This window comes from Mya arenaria, chromosome 1 (genome assembly GCF_026914265.1).
Source record: "Mya arenaria isolate MELC-2E11 chromosome 1, ASM2691426v1".
NCBI lineage: Eukaryota > Metazoa > Mollusca > Bivalvia > Myida > Myidae > Mya > Mya arenaria.
The window spans coordinates 2,581,338-2,599,142 of NC_069122.1; the positions used below are offsets into that span (position 1 = coordinate 2,581,338).

General features: G+C 41.9%; 2 protein-coding genes across 5 annotated transcripts; one reads left to right on the forward strand and one right to left on the reverse strand.

Moving 5' to 3' along the window:
* The first annotated feature begins 2,085 nt into the window (after nucleotides 1-2,085).
* LOC128235305 (uncharacterized) lies at nucleotides 2,086-3,560 on the forward strand. The gene is made up of 2 exons (XM_052950123.1): nucleotides 2,086-2,140; nucleotides 2,938-3,560. The coding sequence occupies exons 1-2, from the start codon at nucleotides 2,086-2,088 to the stop codon at nucleotides 3,558-3,560; spliced, it is 678 nt and encodes a 225-aa protein (XP_052806083.1).
* A 4,609-nt stretch (nucleotides 3,561-8,169) lies between these two features.
* LOC128240652 (putative protein TPRXL) lies at nucleotides 8,170-17,677 on the reverse strand. 4 transcript variants are annotated; one of them, XM_052957362.1, is made up of 2 exons: nucleotides 17,573-17,677; nucleotides 8,170-10,236 (listed from the first exon to the last, which is right to left on the reverse strand). In XM_052957362.1, the coding sequence occupies exons 1-2, from the start codon at nucleotides 17,672-17,674 to the stop codon at nucleotides 9,025-9,027; spliced, it is 1,314 nt and encodes a 437-aa protein (XP_052813322.1). In that variant the 5' UTR covers nucleotides 17,675-17,677; the 3' UTR covers nucleotides 8,170-9,024. The 4 variants fall into 4 exon arrangements, 2 of the variants coding, with proteins under 2 accessions (XP_052813322.1, XP_052813323.1); XM_052957363.1 differs by lacking the exon at nucleotides 17,573-17,677 and adding an exon at nucleotides 11,641-11,737; XR_008262271.1 differs by lacking the exon at nucleotides 17,573-17,677 and adding an exon at nucleotides 10,666-10,814 and having other exon boundaries at nucleotides 10,099-10,236.
* Nucleotides 17,678-17,805: the final 128 nt, after the last annotated feature.

Below are 17,805 nucleotides of genomic sequence, written 5' to 3' on the forward strand. Positions count from 1 at the left end.
GGCAACACACAGCAATAACGTCACAAGGCAACATACACCAATAACGCCACAAGGCAACATACACCAATAACGCCACAAGGCAACACACACCAATAACGCAACAAGACAACACACACCAATAACGCCGCACGGTAACACATACCAATTAAGCCACAAGGTAACACACACCAATAACGCCACAAGGCAACAGACACCAATAACGCCACAAGGTAACACACACCAAAGACGCCACAAGGCAACAGACACCAATAACGCCACAAGGTAACACACACACCAATAACGCCACAAGGCAACACACACTAATAACGCCACAAGGTAGCACACACCAATAACGCCACAAGGTAACACACACACCAATAACGCCACAAGGCAACACACACCAATAACGCCACAAGGTAACACACACACCAATAACGCCACAAGGCAACACGCACCAATAACACCACAAGGTAGCACACACCAATAACGCCACAAGGCAACAAACACAATAAACGCCACAAGGTAGCACACACCAATAACGCCACAAGGCAACAAACACAATAAACGCCACAAGGCAAAAAACACCATAAACAAGGTAACACACACAAATGACGCCACAAGGCAACATACACCAGTAACGCCACAAGGCAACACACAGCAATAACGTCACAAGGCAACAGACACCAATAACACCACAAGGCAACACACACCAATAACGCAACAAGGCAACACACACCAATAACGCCGCACGGTAACACACACCAATTAAGCCACAAGGTAACACACACCAATAACGCCACAAGGCAACAGACACCAATAACGCCACAAGGTGACACACACCAAAGACGCCACAAGGCAACACACACCAATAACGCCACAAGGTAGCACACACCAATAACGCCACAAGGTAACACACACACCAATAACGCCACAAGGCAACACACACCAATAACGCCACAAGGTAACACACACACCAATAACGCCACAAGGCAACACACACCAATAACACCACAAGGTAGCACACACCAATAACGCCACAAGGTAACACATCCCAATGACGCCACAAGGTAGCACACACCAATAACGCCACAAGGTAGCACACACCAATAACGCCACAAGGCAACACACACCAATAACGCCACAAGGTAACACACACACCAATAACGCCACAAGGCAACACACACCAATAACACCACAAGGTAGCACACACCAATAACGCCACAAGGTAACACATCCCAAAAACGCCACAAGGTAGCACACACCAATAACGCCACAAGGTAGCAAACACCAATAACGCCACAAGGTAGCACATCCCAATAACGCCACATGGCAACACACACCAATAACGCCACAAGGTAGCACATCCCAATAACGCAACAAGGTAGCACACACCAATAACGCCACAAGGTAACACATCCCAATAACGCCACATGGCAACACACACCAATAACGCCACAAGGTAGCACACACCAATAACGCCACAAGGTAGCACATCCCAATAACGCCACAAGGCAACACACACCAATAACGCCACAAGGTAGCACATCCCAATAACGCCACATGGCAACACACACCAATAACACCACAAGGTAGCACACACCAATGACGCCACAAGGTAGCACATCCCAATAACGCCACAAGGCAACACACACCAATAACGCCACAAGGTAGCACATCCCAATAACGCCACAAGGCAACACACACCAATAACGCCACAAGGCAACACACACCAATAACGCCACAAGGTAGCACATCCCAATAACGCCACAAGGTAACACACACCAATAACGCCACAAGATAACACACACCAATAACACCACAAGGTAACACACAACATTAACGCCACAAGGCAACACACACCAATAACGCCTCAAGGTAACACACGCCAATAACGCCACAAAGTAACACACACCAATAACGCCACAAGGTAGCACACACCAATAACGCCACGAAGTAACACACACCAATAACGCCACAAGGTAGCACACACCAATAACGCCACAAGGTAACACACACCAATAACGCCACAAGGCAACACACACCAATAACACCACAAGGCAACACACACCAATAACGCCTCAAGGTAGCACACACCAATAACGCCACATGGCAACACACACCAATTACGCCACAAGACAACACACACCAATACCGCCACAAGGTAGCACACACCAATAACGCCACATGGCAACCCACACCAATAACGCCACAAGGCAACACACACCAATAACATCTCGTGGTAGCACACACCAATAACGCCATAAAGCGACACACACCAATAACGTCACAAGGCAACACACACCAATAACGCCACAAGGCAACACACACCAATTACGCCACAAGGCAATACACGTCAATTATGCCACAAGGCAACACACACCAATTACGCCACAAGGCAACACACACCAATTATGCCACAAGGCAACACAAACCAATGACGTCGAAAGGCAGCAGACACGAATAACGCCACAAGGCAACACACACTGATATCGCCAGGAGGCAGCAAACACCGATAACGCCACAGGCCAACACACACCAATAACGCCACAAGGCAACAAACACCACTAACGCCACAAGGCAACACACACCAATAACGCCAAAATGCAACATACACCAGTAACGCCACAAGGCAACACACACCAACAGTTAACGAGCGTCCAAGACTAAGATCAAACGAGCGCCTAAGCCATGGACTAACAGCCAACGAGTGTCCAAGACTAAGATCCAACGTGCGCCTAAGCCATAGACTAACAGCCAACGAGCGTCCAAGACTAAGATCCAACGAGCGCCATAGCAACAGAATAACAGCCCACGAAAGTTCTAGCCCAATAACTTCAGCACACGAGAGCTCAATCCCGAGACTAACAGCCCACGAGAGCTCAATCCCGAGACTAACAGCCTACGAGAGCTCAATCCCGAGACTAACAGCCCACGATAGCTGAATCCCGAGACTTACAGCCCACGAGAGCTCAATCCCGAGACTAACAGCCGACGAGCGCTCAATCCCGAGACTAACAGCCCACGAGAGCTCAATCCCGAGACTTACAGCCCACGAGAGCCCAATCCCGAGATTAACTGCCCACGAGAGCTCAATCCCGAGACTAACAGCCCACGAGAGCTCAATCCCGAGACTAACAGCCCACGAGAGCTCAATCCCGAGACTAACAGCCCACGAGAGCCCAATCCCGAGACTAACAGCCCACGAGAGCCCAATCCCGAGACTAACAGCCCACGAGAGCCCAATCCCGAGACTAACAGCCCACGAGAGCCCAATCCCGAGACTAACAGCCCACGAGAGCCCAATCCCGAGACTAACAGCCCACGAGAGCTCAATCCCGAGACTAACAGCCCACGAGAGCCCAATCCCGAGACTAACAGCCCACGAGAGCCCAATCCCGAGACTAACAGCCCACGAGAGCTCAATCCCGAGACTAACAGCCCACGAGAGCTCAATCCCGAGACTAATAGCCCACGAGAGCTCAATCCCGGGACTAACAGCCGACGAGCGCTCAATCCCGAGACTAACAGCCAACGAGCGCTCAAGCTTCAAATGCCACCACAAAATGCAAATAGCGAAATAATTTGTGATTTTTCATTTATTTTACTTTTTTGTTCATTATCTTAACGTAGAAAGCACCAAATATAGTATCGCAAAGAGTATTTCACTAAGTGTATTTTTCCATCAAGGCTTTCTTGTCAAACAAGTGTCGGTAGTAAAATGTAGCCTATACTCTGTGTTTGTATTTTTTTATGTTGCCAATGTCAATCGATTTTTTAAGAAAAAAAACACCTTTAAATTTACCTTATATCGATTCTGACGAATGCACAACAATCACCAAATAAGGTGTAAGAGGTATGCCCGCAGTATGTTTTCTGTTGGACTCGAGCATATACATGATGGACAATCTACGTTTCTATTTGCAATGTTTAACTATGACGGTAATGTTGGGATGTAGTTAGTAGTTGGGGATTCGAATATTCAACTACCTGCTAGTTGCCAGTTGCTTTCCTGTACACAACTCACGTGTTGTTGTTTTGTTTTAATCATTAAATGAGTAGAACATTATAATGCATTTAAATTTATACGTTTCTATTGTGCATCCATCATATCAAGTGTTAACCTACATAGACTTTTTAAAGGGACTAGACACCAGACGGTCTAGTTCTGGCTTCCATAACTTTAATGTTGATATTTTTTTTTCATGTTTACAACACATAGAACACGTCCAAAAAGGTAATATATAACATGTTCGCTGAAGTTCTTTAGCTACAGACGGTCCGAAATTGACAATTTCAGTATTTTGCCAAAACAAGTTTTAAATTATCAATACGAACTACATGTAGTACGAGTCCGATAATACATCATTTTGCATGATTATAAGAATATTTCACCGCTGTCTCGGCTGAGTTTACCCGTTTAAAGATAGCGCATAATGGTTTCCCAGTTTATAGTGTGTATATTAAGCATGTAAAAGTCACATGATTAGTACAGATACTTATGAAGACGCTATTATTAAACTTACTGGGATTTACATGGTAGACAAACCTAGTTAATTTCGAATGGGAAGAAATACGTAAAATTCAGTGGTACACAACGAAATCAATTTTCTGAAAGTTTTGACAATTTTCTTTTTTCTTGCAATGGTATCATCTGGTGTCTAGTCAAACACACACACACACACCAAGTTACACAATACAGGGCCTATCTTGTTTTTCATTCTTTATAACAAAGCGTATGTTCATTTATAATAATACTTCTAACTTTTGAAGGAAATCATTCTTGATCTATTCAGTTAACTTTTGCTTTGCCCTTCATATTTAATGCATTGCCACCGATGTTCCATTCTAAAAAATGTATGCTCTTCAGAACATTCGAAATATTCAATGGCATTTTTTTAGTTTTCCGGAAATCGCCGAGCAGTTACGATTGTCTTCGGAAATGACGAAATGTTTAGGGGATATATCCATTAATGTCCATTGCAGTTTACACGTGGCGGATCTGTGGTCTAGTGGTAAAACACTTGACTATCAATCCAGGGACCGCAGATTCGATTCCCCGTCGAATCACTAAAAATATTAAACGTCTTCCGGGAGGGACGTTAATGCCTCAGTCGGATTTCCCGACCGGTGGCCGTAGACCGGTGGTAATTGGTGGTAAGCGGTGGTGTGAGCGATGCCCCAACATCGGTCCTCATCGGTCAAGTAGTCTTTAACACATCTGTCACAGCAACAGGCATCGTACTGAGGCCGTGCATACCCCCGCCAATGAGCGTTCGGCGAGTGACTCCAGAGGGAAACATTTTTTGACCACCGTGGCACCGATTACCGGCCGGACATCGGGCAGTCTTCACCGATCATCCTACAATGCTCGACCGATGACCGGACTGTGAAAGGGACATCGTACGATTATTGGCCTGCCATCTTACAGACAATGTAGGATGCCCGGGTGATGGTCGGCCGATGTTACTTGAACTCCCGTGGCTGATGGCGATTCTTTCGGACAATTAGTATAAAATGACCACCCTACCTAGCATGGTCAATCAACCACAATGGCTTTGGCACCGAGACATCTGCAGCAACAACTCGCACAAGCCCGGCTTCAACATGACGTTATCTTGGCGGCGTTGTTAGAAGAAGCAGAACGAGAGCGACAAAGAGCCCCAAGAAGAAGGTGGTGGGTCCGAGACTGGATCTTGAGAAGAGCCCTATTTGGGCAGTACGAAACTCTTATGAGGGAGCTCATAAGCGGTAATCGAGCGATGTATATTACATCGCTCATACATTGGTGAACATCGTTCGTACATCGGTCGTACATCGGTCGACTATGGGCCAATGTTTGGTCGAACATCGACCGATGTCTGTTGCCCACCACTCACCCCCGATGACCTCAGATTCAACGGACACTGGACGATGCTCGGCCATACATCGGCCGATCCTTGAAAGATGTGTAAATGACGCATCGGTTGTCCATCGTTTACCCCATCGCTGGATACTGTGACTGATACATAAATGGGGGTCCCGTGTGACAGTGCTATACACTGGTGCACGTTAAAGAACTACGGTAGCTCTAACCAGGGTTACATTCTGTCAGTGCACTATGCTCCAAAAACGTAAAATGACTAATAATCTTAACGGAGCACTAGCCGAATGGGCAAGGCCCGATTGTGAGTATAAATACATGTAAGCTTACACACCACACCGCAGTGTCCACCACTGCAGTTTTAAAGGTAAGAAAGATGATCAGACACTTATTATTGCAGATTCGGCCATAAAAGGTCTCCACACTCGTCCAGGGTTGGTATTAAATAAGAAACTTAAGTCAACCTTATGGTCATACAGCAATGACTTTATTTCCTGTAAAGGTTGGTTAATAATACAACCCAATCCGATAAGCTACATCAATCTTAGACCCAATCCAATATCGAATACCACTGTAGATCCCATTAAGTCATTTGTACATGGCATCCTGTACATGCCCAGTACAATATTGCATTAATGTTCCATTGTATTTTAATTGGTGTTAATAATTGGATTAATAAACAGGTGACATTTTAATGTAATGATATTTAAACAACGATATAAAGCTTTGAATAATAATGATGAACATGATTTATTTTTAACATGTGTTCAACTTTTTTTATTTTCAATATGTATATTGCACCTTCGAATTTAACTGTTATTGCCATCATGCGATGCCTTATGTTTATGTTATTGTAACAACGATGACTGTATATGTTCAAATTTACAATAAATGTTCAGTTCTGTCATTGTTAAAGTCTATTATAATGTGAGTTTTCAGGTCTTAGGTCTCACACTTAATAAGACGAATGGTTGGGGCTAGGGATCGAAGACCAGGAGCGATTTCAGGACATGAAGTTAAATGGGGCGTAACTTGGGGCGGGGGGGGGGGGTAACCTTTTGATTTTCACTCTCCCTCAGAACCAAAATTTACTTGGCTTAAATGTTGGCAGGTGGGTAACAATTTCTAGTCCGGAAGAAGTAAACTTGGTCGATTTAAGGGGAGGGGGTGGAAGGGAGTGGGCGTGGATCAGCTGATGGTGACATAACAAAGGCTAAAAAGCACAGTTACTTATTCGTATAGTTTAAACATCTTTCTACATTAATGAGCTATTCAATAATTGGATGACGTATGTAGTATATAAGAATGTTCATATATCCATTGCGTGGTTCAACATTTTCTACAATTTAAATATTCATTGTATATGATAATTGTATAAAGATCATATCAATGCAATATGTGACTTACCTAATCATGGGGAAGGATGTTTTTTTCTGAAACCAGCTTGATTATATCGTCATCCGCTTATATAATCATACATTATGCAAATTCATATTATATAACGCATTGGCTATTGACCAGTAACTTAACCATATTTCGATTGGCTTGACTGTTTCAATTATGCATCATATTACCAACTTCATAATGCACCAGTCAATTGTAACCAAGCCCCCACCTCCCGGGTCTGGGGGTATACCGGGGATAGCGCGGGAAAAAGGTCTCACTTTGGTGTAAGTATTGCTGTCAATGTAAAAGCTAAATCAACCTGAAGCTCGAACCTGAATATGGTTTCCTGCGCCCCGTTTATCCCTAATCGGGTCACCTACCAACCCCGTAACGTATTAAATGAACCTTACTGGAAGGAAATGATGAGGGTACACCCCCCCCCCACATCCCCAAACCCCCCAAGACTGCCATCTCCCACCGACACCCCCATACCCCTTTGTTTCCTATCCGATTAAAAATGTTCGTGTCTGAACCGACAAGTTCCAAATGTTGAGTTTTTGAATATCGCGTACCACACTCTTGGGTCCCAAGAAACCCTTAAAATCCCCCAAATATCGCGTACCATACTCTTGGGTCCCAAGAAACCCTTAAAATCCCCCAAATATCGCATACCATACTCTTGGGTCCCAAGAAACCCTTAAAATCCCCCAAATATCGCGTACCACACTCTTGGGTCCCAAGAAACCCTTAAAATCCCTCGAATACCACGTACCACACACTCGGGTACCAGGAAACCCTTTAAATCCCCCGAATATCGTGTACCACACTCTTGGGTCCCAAGAAACCCTTAAAATCCCCCGAATATCACGTACCACACACTCGGGTACCAGGAAACCCTTAAAATCCCCCGAATATCACGCACCACATTCTTGGGTCCCAAGATACCCTTAAAATCCCCGGATTATATCCGCGTTCCAAAAAAGAGGGATTTAGTCCTCAATGATAAGGCCTTTCAAATGGCCTTAGTACCGGCATAAAAGCCCCCTTTGTTTTGGTCTCGTTTCTTATAATACTTTCGGTTAAACAAACACCAGGAGTCATCGGGATATTTACTCTGTTCATGATGGGATGAAATAACTTTATTATATACATTTTTAAAAAATAAAGTTACACAATATTGCCACCTATAACCACACACATAAACGTTTTTTTATAGAAAATAGAGAAGTGCATTTGTAATTGTCACTCCAATAGAAAACACTCATTGGGCACTGCAATTTGTATTATTTATATGATGCCTTGTTTCAAATAAAATAAACGTTTTTAAAGGGACTCGCTTATGTTTTTGGACCAAAAAGTACAATTACTAGCATAGTATAAAAGGATTTGGGTTTAAGTGCTGTGCGAACCCACGGCGGTGTAGTCAAAAATATAAATAGAAACCACCTAAACTAGGCCACCAAGACTGATACAAAAGTGATGGATATTTTGAACTTTTAACAATACATTGATAACATCACGTGATCATGTCAATGATTTTATCACGCGGCAACATAGGCGTAAGTAACGTTAATGAACATTGTGGTCTTCAAAAACGATATTTGAGCACATATTAATATTTGCTGAAGCGTTCCAGATTTTAGAATCTTAGTTTTAACACTCCTAATGATTTGCCGCATGTTATTTCGTAATGAAAAGTGCATTTTACATAACATGAGCCAATCCCTTTAACAACCATTATTTTTTCCCTTTAGGATTTGTTGAAACTATTCTGTGTTCCCTTATATTTTCCATCGCAACTACTCGCTGACCTGTTTTCTACTGCTTCTACCGCCAAACCTCTTCGTCCTGCTCTGTTCGTTTCTACTACGAGTTGAGGGCGCTGAAGGGGAAGACGTGGATGGTGGTGAAGAGGGTGTAGGTGTTTTCGAAGAAAGTCGCGACGGAGAAGTTGTGCGTGTTTTCGGAGCAGACGATTGAGGTGATCGAAAGGTTGGCGGCGATAACAAGGATTGTGATGATGTAGGCGTCGGCTGTGAGGAAGGCGATGGTTGGGAAGCGGGCGAAGAAGGAGTCCCACGGGTTTTCGGCGAGGGCGATTGTGGTGATCCAAGAGACGGCGGAGATGCCGAAGGAGATGGTGACGAAACTTCCGATAAGGACGGTGTCAAAGATCTAGGTCTCGATGGTGTAGAAGAGCCGAGATCGGCGGTTGATGAATCAGAAGTCTCGCTCGAACCAGAATCCCCACTCGAACTAGAATCCCCGCTGGAAGCAGATTCCCCGCTCGAGCTTGAATCCCCGCTTGAACCAGATGCCCCGTTCGAATCAGAATCCCCACTAGAATCCCCGCTCGAGCCGGAATCCCCACTAGAATCCCCGCTCGGGCTAGAATCCCCGCTCGAACTAGAAGCCCCGCTCGAACCAGATTCCCCACTTGAATCCCAGCTCGAGCCAGAATCCCTACTAGAATCCCTGCTCGGGTTAGAATCCTCGCTCGAACTAGAATCCCCACTCAAACTTGAGTCCCCACTCGAACTAGAATCCCCGCTGGAACTAGAATCCCCGCTGGAACTAGAATCCCCGCTGGAACTAGAACCACTGCTCTTACTAGAATCCCCGCTCGCGCTAGAATCCCCACTCGAACTTGAATCCCCACTCGAACTAGAATCCCCGCTCGGGCTAGAATCCCCGTTCGAACTAGAATCCCCGATCGAACTAGAACCACTGCTCATACTAGAATCCCCGCTCGAACTAGAACCACTGCTCGTACTAGAATCCCCGCTCGAACTAGAATCCCCACTAGAATCACTTGAAGAACTAGACGAGTCGCTGGAACTAGACTCCGCAAGGCGTATTCTAACTATCGGCCGGTCGATATGATTTCTAAAGCCATTTGGAACCAAGAACGAATACGACGAGGACGACGTGGACGACGAGGAGGAGTCGCTGCTACTACTGGCGTCATTACCGTCCGGAAGTGGGCAAGCTCGCAGGCTGTACGCGCACAGCTGGAAAAAAATGTGTGTTAGAGTATCAACAGTTTATAGCAAATATGCCGTCTTAAAAAGACCTTTTGTCAAGGATATATATAACACAATACTAATCTCATTTCAATAAGACACATATGCAGTCGCGACGCCTATTTGTTCTATTGACATTGATGCAATAGTGTGTAATGCACCAGTCAATTGTAACCACGGCCCCCCAGGTCCGGGGAATAGCGGGGACTTTGACTTTCGGTCCAGCGAACCCCGGGTAAAATCCCCGCCCTGCAGGGACGAACAGATGGTAAAATCCCCGCCAAATGCCCCCGCACCCAAGGACCCTAGGTAAGGCCCATTCCCCGCTATATTTTGCGCGAAGACAAAACCACCGCATTCACCCGGCACTGCGGGGTCACCTGAAAGGTAAAAACACGGCCCATTTCCCCGGCTTACCCCGGTATATCCCCGGACGATTTAGCACGATTTTCTTATATTTAGGCGAACTATGAGTATAACCGTATTGTCGGTGTAAATGCTTACATTTCCTCATCCTCGTCACCCCAGCGTAGTCATAATATTATGGATACGCTGGGGTGCCAAGGATGTCGTTCCGTGTCATTTATAAACTACTATAAACTACTGAGCTTTATACAGACATAATTTGCGCTTTGTCCAATAAGCCACTCGCAAGATATTACCAAAATCAATGGCTTTGGGTACTTCTCAATTCTGTAGAATTCATACTGCTTTTGTGTTGTTAGAATTGTTCTTTTTCATGTATGAATTCACTCTTTTTTTAGTCAATTTCCATGGTCATGTTTAAGGTATTACTGTCAGAAATAACTACTGGTTTAACCAAGATATGAATCAAGCAGTTGACCATATACGAGTGTAGCCAATCAGTTGACCATAAAAGTATACGAGTCGGTTGACCATATATGAGTGTGTACCGACCCCCCCCCACCCCCGCAGCCAAAGTGTCGCACCCCTACCCCTTGAATATCGACTATACCCTTGTTCAAACCCCAGTCATACGTAACATTCGCACTTCATTACTCTATGCGTAGACATACAATATTGTGTGTATTTTGTGTGTTAACCCCCGCACCCCTACCCCTTGCATATCGACTACTCCCATGTTCAAACCCCAGAGATACGTAACACATGTATTTCTGTCCTCTATGCGCTGACATACACACTTGTTTGTTTGTGCATGTAAATATATTTGACTAAATTCAAAGGAAACCAAGACTGCCCCTGTGTATACCAATATTGTACATGCGTCTGTGCTTCCAAAAGAATACCCTAATTAAACATGGATGTGCGGTTGCATCATCATAATTTGTAATGTTAATCACTACTGCAATTAACTCTGTAATTATCATTAAACAAGCTTGCAGATTTTTTATAATAAGATCCAACACTCACCCACAAACAAAAAAACGCTATTTTTAACATGTTACACAATCCAACATCAGTGAACTTCTACGCAACATGTCTGGATTTTTTATATTTTATAATCTATGCTTTCGTTAACATATTAGTTACGTGGGATCTAATGGCTTTTGAATAATCAAAGTCAGTTAATACGATATCACATATAATTACATATAAATTACTAAATTTTTGAACATATGCTCTGTTTTGAGCACTTTCTAATCTAACCATTAAATGCTTCAAAATAATTCATTTTTAGGACAATTCATTACATTATATAGCATGCCTATTTATAATATTTCAACTTTGTTCGGTCAGCCATTCAAAAAAAGCTGACCATACCAAGCCGCGGTATCTGATATCACATTTTTAAATGAAATAAAACATAGAATAATGATAGATTTTTAAAGGTTACATACCAGTACTGATAAATTTAAGTCATATTGGTCAAATTTCTGTTTAATAGAAAGCGATAAAGTACATTAGTTTACCATTTTAGATGCAAATCTGTATATTCGATAGACATTTCTTAAATATAATTTAATCATTCTATACCGTGGTTATTCGTGTGCTATTGTGTTTTTTTCTGCTTTTAGGTTGGTGGTTGTACGAGAAAGGCCTAACAGCTTGGACCGTCAGCCATCTTTCTGCGAGCTGATGATATTCATCGCTTTTTATGTACAATACTTATTAATTACTGTTTGTTTTGTAACTTTCTTCATCGATTTTTTTTTAACCCACCATCATTCCACTCATCCTTCATATGTATATATTCTCCCCCTTCATAATACTGTGTTAGTTTATTAGTAAAACATAAGAACATTTCTCAATTACTTAATAAAAAGCTCATTGTGAACTTTCCAGTGACATTTCGTGACATCAGTGTAAATATGTGACATTCATCTTTCATCTTTTCTAAAACATATTTTGTACCTGTATATATATATGTTTCAGTTATTTTGTTATTGTGTTTTCTTGGTGCATGTTTGGCGGGGCGCTTTACACCATACCCTAATGTTTGTTTTATATGAATAAATTTTATGAAAAAAAAAATCTGATATCACATTGTATAAGTCTGGATCTCATATATATGATCAGGTAATCTTGTCGACTTGTTTAACGTCGACCTGCTATTTATTAATCGACAAGATGCCATGATTTGTCCACTTCCTTGTTATAACACGACATGTCGCAATAATATGTCAACTTGCTAGTTATTATTATAATCGACAAGATCAAATAGTTTTGTCGACTTGCTAGTTATAGCCTCCCATTATTATTTCAAAAATATGAAATCATATTATTCCTTGAAGCATTCCGATGTACAGTAAATTAAATATGAAATTTGGATGACAGTAACCCAAAAATATGTTCAGGTATCATTTGAAATACTTTAAAGTTAGAGGAAGAATATGCAAATATTATACCGATAACAATATTGAAAGACACGTGGCGTTGACCTTGAAATATTAAACCGAAATATTTAAAAGTCGGTTTATTTCACTTCCAATTTTCCGTTGAAATAAATATAAAACAATAAATACATACAGTTATAACTGTATTTGTAATGTATTTTACATATTATAAGTTATCGACCACCAAATACCTTCTCAATGACACGCCAGGCATCATGGAGCTGTAATTGTGGGTCGGAATCCTTGTTAAAGCTGCACTCTCGCAGATTTACAAACCAATGATATAAGATTGCTGACACAAAATCAGATCGTAGATTTTCATATTTCCGTTCGAAAATTAATGTTTTATGGCTTAAACCGTTACTTACGGTTTAAAGAAATGCATAAAACATCAATTTTTGAACTTAAAAATAAAAATCTGCGATCTAATTTTTTGTCAGCAGTCTGATATAACTGGTTTCCATGGATTTTCACACACATTGGCTCGTTCCAAGACATAAAATAAAAAAGTTGTCAAAATGTTCAATCTGTGAGTGTGCAGCTTTAAAGAAGAAAAGAAGCCATTTGTGAAATATTTGGTACTTTATGGGATATCAGTTTTTATATACGGCCACTATCAAGGACTATGAAAGGCAAATCCAAGTGAATGAATATGTGAGTCCATAGTGAGTTACTGGCTCTATAGTATTAGTATAATCTGCTGGGATTTCGTGCTTTATATCAAGGACTATGAAAGGCAAATCCAAGTGAATGAATATGTGAGTCCATAGTGAGTTACTGGCTCTATAGTATTAGTATAATCTGCTGGGATTTCGTGCTTTATATCAAGGACTATGAAAGACAAATCCAAGTGAATGAATATGTGAGTCCACAGTGAGTTACTGGCTCTATATTATTAGTATAATCTGCTGGGATTTCGTGCTTTATATTAAGGACTAAGAAAGACAAATCCCGGTAAATGAATATGTGAGTTCATAGTGAGTAGCCTGCAATACTAAATTATTTTTTTCGAGTACTCGACTAGTGATTTGGTACTCGGGTACTCGGATGATTGATCGAGTACTCGAGTACTCGTTGCCATCCCTAGCCTGTATACATCCGCAGCTAGAGTCGTTCCTTGGCTATTGTTGTCTGTATACAGGTAGTGGTTAATTTATCAGTATAATCCTCTGTGAGTTTGTTCTCGATATATGTTATGGCGGTCATCTAATCAACGAGTGTGCGCCACAATATCGCAAGTTCAGAGAATTCAGTTGAATACAAAGTGGGTGTTATAAATCGACTTGCAAATGTAAACATAATGCCATAATTCATTACCACCCAAAATATCATACAACGCAAATAAATACTGATCATTTTGCCTCTACCAGAGATCGAACCAACGAGAAAGTGTTCGTTGTTGAAAACAATTATTTTACCCAGTCATCACTGTTATGATGAATACGGCGATAAAGAGGAGTATAAACAAAACTGTTTTAGTATCATTTAATATGTGTACTCTTCAAGCCCCCACTATGGTGTGTTCATGTGAGCGCACTTCTCAGTTTGGACATTTGGGCCCTTACATAAGCCATACACAATTGCTGCAAATAAACAGTCTCACTCATCCATAGAATACATTTGTTTGCTTCCGGATGATCTCTTTCCCAAAATGAATGTATTTATATTTTATTTTACCCGATAAAATGTCTTCATCTTGCTGTACGCTCCGACAGAATATATTCATGTTGCTGTTAGCTCATACAGAATGTATTCGTGTTGCTCCTACCCCCGACAGAATATGTTCATGTTGCTGTAAGCTTCGACAGAATGTGATCATGTTGCTGTTAGCTCAGACAGAATGTATTCATGTTGCTGAAAGCTTCGACAGAATATGTTCACGTTGCTGTATGCTCCGACAGAATGTATTCATGTTGCTGTTAGCTTCAACAGAATTTATTTATTTATGTTGTTAGCTCCGGCAGAAAGTATTCATGTTGCTTTTAGCTCCTACAGAATGTATTAATGTTGCTGTTAGCTCCGAAAGAAAGTATTCATGTTGCTATTAGCTTCTACAAAATGTATTCATGTTGCTGTTAGCTCCGGCAGAATATGTTCATGTTGCTGGAAGCTCCGACAGAATGCGTTCATGTTGCTGTTAGCTCCGACAGAATGTATTAATGTTGCTGTAAGCTCCGACAGAAAAAAATCATGTTGCTGTTCGCTCCGACAGAAATTATTCATGTTGTTGTTACCACCTATAGAAATTATTCATGTTGCTGTTAGCTCCTACAAAATGTATTCATATTGCTCCTAGCTCCGACAAAAAGTACTCAAATTTCGATAGAATGTGTTCATGTTGCATCTAGCTCCTACAGAATGTATTCATGTCGCCCCTAGCTCCGATAGAATGTGTTCATGTTCCTCCTACCTCCGATAGAATGTGTTCATGTTGCTCCTAGCTCCTACAGAATGTATTCATGCTGCTCCTAGCTCCGATAGAATGTGTTCATGTTGCTCCTAGTTCCTACAGAATGCATTCATGTTGCTCCTAGCTCCTACAGAATGTATTCATGTTGCTCCTAGCTCCGATAGAATGTGTTCATGTTGCTCCTAGCTCCTACAGAATGTATCCATGTTGTTCCTAGCTCCGACAGAATGTATTCTTGTTGTCCCTCTCTCCTAAAGAAGTGTTCATGTTGCTCCTAGCTTCGATAGAATGCGGTCTTGTTGCTTCTAGCTCCAATAGAATGTGTTTATGTTGCCCATAGCATCGATAAAATGTGTTCATGTTGCTTCTAGCTCCATAAGAATGTGTTTATGTTGCTCCTAGCTCCCATAGAATGTATTCATGTTGCTATTAGCTTCCGATCGATAGAATGTGTTCATGTTGCTCCTAGCTCCGATGGAAAGTATTCATGTTGCTTTTAGTACCGATAGAATGTGTTCATGTTGCCCCCAGCTCCGATATAATGTGTCCATGTTGGTCTTAGCTCCAATAGAATATGTTCATGTTGCTCCTAGCTCCTACAGAATACACTCATGTTGCTCCTAGCTCTTACATAAGGTATCCATGTTGCACCTAGCTCCGACAGAATGTGTTTATGTTGCTCCTTGCTCCGAGAGAATGTATTCATGTTGTTCCTCGCTCCGACAGAAGTGTTCATGTTGCACCTAGTTTCGACAGAATGTGTTCATGTTGCAGTTAGCTCCAATAGAATGTGTTCATGTTGTTCCTAGCTTCAAAAGAATGCATTGATGTTGCTGTTGGCTCCAACAAAATGTATTCATGTAACTGTTAGCTCCGACAGAAGGTGTTCATGTGCTGTAAGCTCCGACAGAAAGAATTCGTGTTGCTGTTAGCTCCTATAGAAAACATAATGTGGTCAAGTTGCTCCTAGCTCCGATAGAATGTGTTCATGTTGCTCCCAGCTCCTTCAGAATGCATTCATGTTGCTCCTAGCTCCTACAGAATGTATCCATGTTGTTCCTAGCTCCGAAAGAATTGTTCATGTTGCTCCTAGCTTCGATAGAATGCGGTCTTGTTGCTTCTAGCTCCAATAGAATGTGTTCATGTTGCTCCCAGCTCCGATATAATGTGTTCATGTTGCTCTTAGCTCCGATATAATGTGTTCATGTTGCTCCTAGTATGGATGAAATGAGTTCATGTTGCTCCTTACTCCTACAGAATACATTCATGTTGCTCCTAGCTGCTACAGAATTTATCCATGTTGTCCCCAGCTCCGATAGAATGTGTTTATGATGCTCCTAGCTCCGAGAGAATGTATTCATGTTGTTCCAAGCTCCGAAAGAAGTGTTCATGTTGCACCTAGTTTCGATAGAATATGTTCATGTTGCTCTTGGCTCATATAGAATGTATTTATGTTGCTCTTAGCTCCGATAGAATGTGTTCACGTGCTCCTACATGAAGCTCCGATAGAAAGTATACATGTTGCTCTTAGGTTCGATAGAACCTGTTCATGTTGCTCTTAGGTTCGATAGAACCGGTTCATGTTGCTCCTAGCTCCGATAGAATGTGTTCATGTTTCCCATAGCACTTACAGATTGTATTCATATTGATGTTAGCTCCGATGAAGCTTATTTGTTAAATATTGCTTTTGTTTAATCTTTCTGGGTCCAGCGGGATAGGGGGGTCATCTTGAGAAAATAATACTATAATTACTGATAATATGAAATGAGAAATAATTCAGCCTATGTTTGTTATCTTTGTGGCTCTGCTTAATTTCTGTGTGACTTCGGACTTTGCGTCGTTAAAACAATGGAAACTCCCCGCTTGTGGTACTGTCATGAGTACCTCCATTCGTAGTTACTTTATACCTCATTTCGAGGTTTGGTTTGTAGTATCGCCGAGAGCTCCATGCGTGGTTGAATCATGTATCCGTGTGCGATATAATATTTACATACCCCTGTTTGTGGTTCACATACGAAGTGATTAACAAACTATAATGGCCCCACTTAAACAAAGTGGTGTTATAGGCCTCATCTTAATGTACAAAGTCGATTTTTACCTCGCAGCAGTCCCAATATACTATATTCCACCACGTTGTTCTATGTATACAGATTCCATCTAGTTTGCCATGTTCCACAGCTGAGTCAACGCCTACCAACATTCCTTTTTTTCAAGAACAGAATCACCCTCGTACCAGCCGGGACTACCGATCTTTTTTTCAAAACGTACAAAATATGCTGGCGGGTGTAGAGTGTGATTTATAAATAATCTTTCCTAGTTGATCTATTTTAA